This window comes from Nanorana parkeri, unplaced genomic scaffold (genome assembly GCF_000935625.1).
Source record: "Nanorana parkeri isolate BGI_ZX_2015 unplaced genomic scaffold, ASM93562v1 scaffold4, whole genome shotgun sequence".
Classification (NCBI taxonomy): Eukaryota; Metazoa; Chordata; class Amphibia; order Anura; family Dicroglossidae; genus Nanorana; species Nanorana parkeri.
Genome location: NW_017306272.1, coordinates 1,631,187 through 1,640,208, shown reverse-complemented (window position 1 = coordinate 1,640,208; position 9,022 = coordinate 1,631,187). Strand labels below are relative to the sequence as shown.

The window sequence follows — 9,022 nt, the reverse complement described above, 5'->3', positions numbered from 1 at the left end:
GTTTTCAAAACACTTTGAAACAAAATCTTTATTAAGAGGATAGAAGGATGCACAACACATGGAAGGAAACAACTATTCAGCCCGTTTCCAATTCTTGTACAGAAAATCAAATGAATGATGAAGAAACACTTTAGCGGTTTTTGCACCGCCTGTGAGTGCAAAAATCAGAGATTGTCCTGGTGGTAGCAACAGGTTGGTCCTCCAGCTTCAGAGTGGTGCACACTGTGTCATCCCCAGATGTGCATCACCCAGAGAAGCAAAAAAAAAATAAAAAAACAATATATTTTGCATATATCTACTGCTAGCAAGCAGAAGATATATGCAAAAACTTAAGAAACAAAAACCCCTTTCAATCAGGTCAATACTTACCTGTATCTTCACCGCAAGCTCCCGTCCGAAAATCTGAAAAATCCCGGGCGACCGCAAAGGATCTTGGGGCGGGCGCAGTTCAGATTTTCAGCCGGGAGACGAGGAGAGACACAAGGTAAGTCTATGGACAGCGTGAACCTGCATGCACACACTGTGGGACAGGAAGTGCCAGCAAGCACAGAGGAGTCAGCGCTGGATCGGAGACCCGCAGCAGCACTGGAGGGAGAGATGAAAATGACAGAAAAGATCGGATTAAGAGATCATTTAAGGTAACTGCTGACATTAACTTTGGGGGGGATGTATGCTTTAATGTCATTTAAGGCCCCATTCACACGAGGGCGGTTCAGCGCAGATTTTTCTTTTTAACTGGTTTTATAGTGTTTTTAGGGCACTAAATTTAACTGAAGTGCATTTTTCACAAAATTGTGGGGTTTGATAAGTTGCGCTAATGTCGTGCAACTTAAAAATTTGCAACTACCACCATTTTATTCTACAGAGTCTTGGCTTTCAGAAAATATATGTTTGGGGGTTTTAAGGAGGGCTGCGGAAATTAACGATTAATCGTAAATTTTTTTGATCGGTACTCACCTCTCCGCCTTCCGGGTCTGTACGACACGGACATAGACGTCACCGGACTCCTCCCCCCTTCCCCAAGTGGCTGTCTCGGCTAACAAAGGGAAGGGGGAGGAGTCCGGTGACGTCTATGTCCGTGACGTCACCGGATCTCCGCCGGGACTCGGAGGTTTGGTGTCATATGGCCGTTTCTCGTGTGCAATTATTTGCATTGTTTAAAATAAAGTATTTTTTACTGAACTAAGTGGCTACTCCAACCTTCTAACTACTTTGGCCTGATTCTCTCTTGAATCGGTGCCGAGCCTTGCAAAGTATTATATGTTTTGTTAAGGGTTGTTAAGTATAGCCACGTGCTAACCTCATTGGTGAGGAAAGGGTTAATGGACACGGCAGTTATGTCTCTGGATAAACTTTCTTTTCTTTCATACACACTAGATGCTAATGAACACCTAATAATTGACGTCAATGAGGTTAAACCAACATTTGTAGGAGCAGCTTTCCTGGAAGGGCAGGGAAAGATACAGAAATAATGCACACGGATTCTACAATGTGGGTGGATGCTCCCATTAGGGCTCTCAGTAGAGGGCTGCAGGAAAATGCGATACAAACGCAACTCAAGCCCACACATATATTTCTGGTTTTGAATAGCGAAGGGGAAAGGCTAGACAAACTCAGGGTTTTATTATTTTTATTGTCAGTGTCTTTTAGAAGGTCAAACAGTAAAAAAGGAAGTCAGTTAACGCTGCAGTAGATGCAGATTAGATTGCGTTAGCTATACGGAAATATTTACACTAGATTCTACTAGCCTCATAATATATCAGGTGTTTGGACCACTTGGGCCGGTGAGTTTGCCCAAGAAACTTTCTGCACGAGCGTCAGCCAAGGCATTGGCCTATACACATATAGCACAGCAATGAAGTAATAAAATGAACTAGGATCACACTAATCCAGCACGTTATTATTCTGAGTTGCCCCACTCAAGTGGCGGCCATATTGAGTGGGGCACATGAGATTAATAACGTGCTGGATTAGTGTGATCCTAGTTCATTTTATTACTTCATTGCTGTGCTGTATGTGAATAGGCCAATGTAGTTGGATCTGTATGTGCGTTAAAATTTATCGAAATTAATCGATTAAAAAAAAAATTTGGATTCATCGAACACAAAAATTTTAATCATTACCAGCCCTAGTTTTAAGTAATTTTCAGGCCTAAAATGTGGATTATAACATGTAAACAACATAGGAAAAAAGGCCTTTGTCCGTAAGGGGTTAATGTGCTGACAAGCTTAGTTTGGCTTGGTGTCTTAAGAAGGTAGGACAGTTCTGCTGGTTTGGAGCTTCCATGCTGAAGATTTTTCTATCAAGAGCCGATCGCAGCGTACTATATTCCATCATGTGTTTTCCTCGATTACCTAATTGTAGCAGTATTTTCACAAAGCAATATTTGAACAACACGCTCCAGACAAATTACCAAAACTCACCCGAATATCAATGCCCCCAACAAAAACAGTATTAGGCATCACTTTTCCTTCAGGGAGCACATAACCAGATGGCTGGTCCTCCATGGGACTTCCTGTTTCAGACTATACAAGACAAAAAAAAATTCAGTGTAAAAAGCATAGTAATTACAACCTGCATACAGTTAGGCAGAACGTAAGAACAACTTTGGCTTTACAAGAAAACATTACATAGCTCAGAGTCCCAACATGAAGCCCTAAAACGCGTACAATGTACGATTACCCAGAAAGGCTTTCCAAAAAAGGGCTGCTGACCTGGCAGTGCTTACAATAATCAGGACGTTCTTGTAAACACTGGAACCTTCAATCCAACAACTCAGCCCATGTTCTTAAAATGGTCACTCACATTTTGCAGAAGCAGTGTTCACCTAGGGACTGTCAAAACATTCTGTATTTATATAATCAACAAGTGAAATTACATCATACATAGAAAACACGAGGCACAACCACAGACTGATACAGGTGTCTGAAATAACTTAAAGAATGAGCTTACTTTTAGGGCCCGTTCACGCCAGCAGCCGCACTACACCGCACAGTGCACATGCGCTCGAGACGCATCACACTTTTTTTCTTAGAGCTTTATTGAAATGTCACAAGTGACATCTCATTAGGTTCTCTGGGATACTGTGGGGCAATGCAGTTGTACCGTGTCGCTTTGTGGTGTGCTGAAAAAAGTACTGCATCCTTTTTTTCAGCGCACTCCGCCACACCACAACGCAGTGGTGTCACACGAGCCCATCTGAAACAAGACAAATTGCCATGACTTTTGTTGTAGCTCCAACGCATTGGGTATGAATGAGCCCTAATAAGAAGAGCACTTATTCATTTTGCACCCTCCCTTGACCTAACAAATCCTAAACTGTAGAGGCCCTTAGACTTATCTAGGGCTAGTCTATCTGCATCTACCGAAGTCTATGGAGCTCTACTGTGCAGGCACGGGCAAGCATTGAGAGGACTGTGGCATGGGATGTAAATAAATACAGGAGGCCCCGAATCTCAGTTAAGTATGCATCTACGGAGGAGGAGGAGAGTAGGACATGTTCGGTAAGGGGAGTGGCAAAAATGTGCGCATTCTCCAAAAGTGCACTTTAAAGCCTGATGGTCACTGTTGCATTTTTTTTAATCTTTCAATGTTTTAAAGTTTAAAGCTGAGATCCGGGTACACCTTTTTATATTCAATAGTCACGAATGATATTAAATCCAGCTTGTGAGCACCAATTGCCTTCGCAAACCCAGATATTACCTAGTTAAAGTAACAGTGACATTACCTGGCTGAACTGAACAGTGGCCCCTCAGCAGAGCTGTAGGAGGGACCCAGTAGGTCCCCCCACTACAGGCTGCCTGCAGAAAACTACAGGAGGTGGCAGAACAAGTCCAACCACACTGCACAAATTACTGAAAAGAACTGGAAGAATTACACAAAGCATACCAAGATTCACATAATACACATGCATCTTGTTCTTAGATTATATTTGCTTATAACTGAGTTCATTTTGAATAGACACGAAGAATGAATTAATAGAAGAAAAATGGGGATGGGGAGGGCGGGAAGAAACGCTTGGTTGAGTAAAGAAAGGGGTGAGGGTATTGTAGTTATCCATATATCCTTATACTCGTGTATCACACAGGCCCAGCTAACAACTCTCAGTATTCCCGGCTATTCTAAACAGTGTTACCCTATGATCTGCTTGATTTAATTGACTGGGGTTATCTGCTCCAGAGCCTGTGACCAGAGGTACTATAGGTGGAGCGGAATTAGGCATCTGGTGGTGGAAGGAGGCGTTTGCCTATAAACTACCTGATGCTGCTTTTAACTTCATTAAAAACTTTTCCTTTGAGATTTCTTCAAAACAGTTTGGGATGAATTCATTGAATGCACATTTTTCACTTTTTTAAATGTATTTATCAAGTTTGCATCTTATTTGCCCTGAAGTTTTGTTTTTTTGTAGCACATCGTTGGATTGAACTGAGCACTGTTTTAATATACATTCTCAACAGGATACTGCAAGGCAAACAGTAAAATTGAGGGAAGAAAGGCATTCACAAGGAAGTTTTGCAAAATATATATTGCCAGAATGGAACTTGGTCACCCAACCCCACCCCCTAAGAAAAAAGAAAACCTTTGTTCTCTTAAAAGATTTACAAAATGATCAACAAAAAAACCCAGGCCTATAGTGCTATTGTAAACATTGATCTGGTCCATAAGGGGTATACAGGTACAGGAGCTAAGTAGTTAAAGTAAAAAAAATAATAATTGGTGGCAGGCTATGATAAGAGACTGCACTTCTTCCCACCCACCAGCATTACACAATGCCCGGCTTCCTGATACCTAAAGTATCGGGCTAGGCATCGGAGCATTTGGGCGAGTACGAGTACTTTTTGTCTGTCAAACATACTATTTAAAGCGTTTGGTTATACCAGTTTAATACCTGTTGAACCCGTCAGAAATCATCTCAGCTGATAAGTCCCTGTTCTCTGTGCCAAGGGTTATCAATAAAGCTGGCCATACACTGATCTATTTTTTTCATTCGACCCGCAGACTGAAGGAAAAAAAAACCAGACCCCATTCCTCCAACATTAACAGCGTGTCGTTTGAGGAATCCCCACCGGCCCATCAGATTACCCGACCACAGCGGGCAGCTCATTGGCTGCCAGCTCTGATCGAAGATTTTCCGACCAGCCCCTTCGATCGGCTGATGCCAACCAAAATGGTGCCGACAGTGTCACGCACTCCAATTTTCGGCTGGTCCCTCAAAAACTGGACTGTATATGGCCACCTTTAGATCGTTCTTAGCCATCTTTGAGGACTACAGCACCACACCCGTCTGTTATGAACAATAGGAGAGGGGTGGATATCTGACTAGAAGGCTCACACTGTTGTAGTGTGGCAGCTTTTGGTGGTAAACTGTCTTCTAATGTAAATGGCACCCCAATGCAGCTCACCATTGCAATGTGCTGCCTTACAAAGAATAGTACATGCACCTTTTGGTGTGGTAGGCAGCCCATTTAAATGATATGGGCAGCACAGTGGTGTAGTGGTAAGCCCTTCAGCCTTGTAGCACCGACCAGGGCACTATCTGCAAAGAGTTTGCATGTTCTCCTTGTGCTTGTATGGGTGTCCTGCGGGTACTCAGGTTTCCTCCCACACATTCTGTAAGGTTTATTGGCTCCTGTCTTAATCGGCCATGTATGTATGTATGTGAGAGAGACCTTAGATTGTAAGCTCATTGAGGGCAGGAACTGGTGTGAATGTGCACGGTGTAAAGGTCTGCATAAATTGATGGCACTATATATAAATGCTTATAATAAATAAGGTTAACAAATACAATGCATGTTTTGCAACACTATGAATCCGGCCAAAGTGTTTAGCAGAAGTGTTAGGGCCTGTTCACACGACGTCCGTTTTGTGTGCTGACCGGATCCGTACGCTGCTGCACTCAAAATGCATCCCAATGTATCCCTATCTGTTTTATGGGCTACAGTCCGTTCAGGTTACGACAGAAAAATACTGCATGGCACATTTTGTACGGAACACATCAAAAACGCGGCCAAAACGCACTGCATCAGTCTGCAGATCCGCACCTGATCAGGACCTGATATAATGTGAACAGGCCCTTACTGGCAGAACCACCTGTAAAGGCCATTTACTGGTGAAAATAAAGGTAAAAGCCTAAGGCCTGGTTCACACCTAAGCGTTTTGAAGCGCTGATCGACGCGCTGTAAAACGCCCAGCAAGTGAAATCCCATTATTTCCTATGGGCATGGTTCCCACCTGGGCGTATTTCAGCGCGTAGGAACGCGCTGAAAAACGCCCTACGCCCAAAGAAGTACAGGAGCTTCTTCTGGGGCGTATTTCCACGCGTATCCATTAGGATACAGCCGGATAGCCCTTGTAAACGCACGTTTGTCCCGCTGAACGCAAATCGCGGTAGAAACGCGCATATTACGAACGCCCAAGTGTGAACTCAGCCTAAAAAAAAGAAAAGTGGAGCCACCACTGAGGATGGATAACTTGCAACATAAATTTTTTGTCTGCGTTTGGATATAGGGCTGCAACTAATGATTTTCATAATCGATTATAGAGCTGCAGCTAACGATTATTTTCAAAATCGATTAGTTAGCCGATTATTAAGTTCGATTAATCGGTTAATCGGATAAACAATAAAATAAAGTTTAAAAAATGGCTCCAGTGATGGGACTACTAGTTTGTATTGAGATTGCACTCCATCACAGGAGCAAGCTTGGAGCTGTGGAAGTAAAAAAGAAAAAAGATAGTGTGGTGTGCAATATAGTGAAATGGAAAGTGTAAAATTATACAGCAATGAATGCAGAATGGCACTGGCTATAGAGGACTACAAAACCCAGCAATAGTACATTATACAGCACAATGCAGAATACCGCCAGCTATAGAGGAATACAACAAATCCCAGCAATAGTACATAATAGCTGGCGGCATTCTGTATTGCGCTGTCTAATGTACAATTGCTGGGTGTTGTACTCCTCTATAGCTGGTGGTATTCAGCATTGTACCACTTTATAATGTACTATTGCTGGGATTTGTTGTAGTCCTCTTTAGTTGGCAGATAATTTTTTCGATTAAATCAGATTAAAAATCATCCTTCATTTAAAAAAACGAATGCAGTGTTACAAAGTTTACTTCAGAATAAAACTGCATGCACAATTTTTTGCAATCACTCTGCACTGAAACGCACAGAATTGTGGCACCGTGTGTTCCAGTGTGGGCGATCATACTGTGGGTAGGAGGTGTTTGGGGTGCCATTGAAATGAATTGCACTACAACGCACCTCCTGCAGCAGAATTTGTCAGGCGGGAACCAAAAAGGACTTCCTCCACCTTTTATATATATATTTTAATAATTGTGTTGTAAGCACATGGCGCTTGAATAGCTTCACCTAAGGAATGACAGCTGCCAGTGGCAAGATTCGGCAGATGGCAGCTGAATGTAAATACAGCAGGTAGTGGAAGGGTGCAATAACCAGCCTGCTATTGGCCATTTCAAATTGCAATAGCAGGCTGCCTATTGCACCCACCCACTGCTTGCTGTGCCCTCCTTCCAGCATGGAGGAGAGAGCTAGGGTATCCAACCAACTAATCAATGAGAATAGTTGACAACTATTCTCATAATCGATTAGCTGGTTGCAGCGCTAATTAGATACACTTTAATTTTTGCCTTTTTAAATTGTGTGTATTCTGTTGAAGCAGTGGTTCCAAACTCATCTAGGGCCAGGACCCCTTGGTAACATCCACGACCCCCAACGGTAAAATTATTTTTTTTACTTTTGCATTTCACTTTTTTTTTAGCAATTTGTATTTCTTTTAACTTTTTTTCCCACTTTACTTTATTGCTATCACAGGAGCTAACAAGCCCGTGTGATAGCATTTGGAGGCGACAGGTTCTCTTAATTGAACCTGTCATCTCCAATACAGGAGCTCTAGTACAGCATTGTGCTGGAGCACCTGTGATGGATGGGAAGGCTGTGTGTACCTCACTGTTAACCCGGAGCAGACCGGAGAATGTAAGTTTCCGGTTCTGCTCCCCGCTCTCCATCCTGAAGTAACTTGCCTTGGTCCCGGGTCCCCCAGAAGAGCAGGGGAGCCCAAAAACCATAGAGGGAGGCAGCGGCAGAGGGTGACGGACCATGGGGGGCTAGTCGGACAGCAGAGGATTGGGACAGAGCAGCAGGCCAATTAGAAGTGATGAAGGTTTTATTCCTTCTCCACAAACTAACTTTTTCTTATACATAATTTTAAAGGGGATCCAATGTTAGGTCCACTTTGAGGGCTCGTTCCCACTGCTGCATCAATCACAGTTTTGCGTGAACAAAGCACAGATCGCAGGCATCATTTAAATGGCACCCCCAAAGAAATGGCAACGCACCTGCTGCACTGTAATGCACAATAGCATGCTTTGATTGTACAAAACCATGCGATTAATGCAACACTGCGCTTTAATAAATGTTTAGCCACGTCAAGACATCATTCACACTACTGGCATTGACAAATGCATTTAGAGGACATTTCTAAACGCATTGAGGCATAATATTCTCATAATTTTCTTTGGTATCATTCAAAGTGAGCATTTATCTGCATGCAGCATAAGCAAACAAACCTATTAGTGTATGGGCAGTCTGAATGTGGCTACACAACCCAATGAATTTTGGCCGGTTCTTGATAAACTGGGTGAAATTGGCTCAGTGGATGTCCCAGTCTGCCGGCCTGAATCCGAAGGAGCTGGGCAGAAAATTGTTGTCCGAGCATGGTCTGCAGTTACTGTTCAGGTACTCTGACAGTTGGTGAGTGGCAGCTGTCAAACTACAATAGCCACAGACTAGGAGAGATTCCTCCATTCACATTGTTTGGCATATATGGAGGAATCTCAAATGTAAAACCTACCAGCGCATATCCCGCTTTAGTTTCTAACTAAACCCAGAACATTATTTATTTATATGCATCTAGAAATGTCTTTTTAACAAATACAAGTCACTGCCAGTGTGAATGAGGCCTAGGGGTCACCATACGTTACAATCTGGCCATGCTAGTTT

At 42.9% G+C, this 9,022-nt stretch overlaps 1 protein-coding gene across 1 annotated transcript in view; it reads right to left on the bottom strand.

Annotated features, from left to right (window-relative positions):
- DAZL (deleted in azoospermia like) overlaps positions 1 to 8,121 on the bottom strand; it is a 32,382-nt gene extending 24,261 nt beyond the window's left edge. The window contains exons 1-2 of the mRNA XM_018573099.1: positions 7,966 to 8,121; positions 2,424 to 2,525 (exon numbers count right to left, since the gene is read on the bottom strand). Of these exons, the coding sequence (XP_018428601.1) occupies positions 2,424 to 2,525; positions 7,966 to 8,121 (258 nt within the window). The remainder of the gene's footprint in view (positions 1 to 2,423; positions 2,526 to 7,965) is intronic.
- Positions 8,122 to 9,022: the final 901 nt, after the last annotated feature.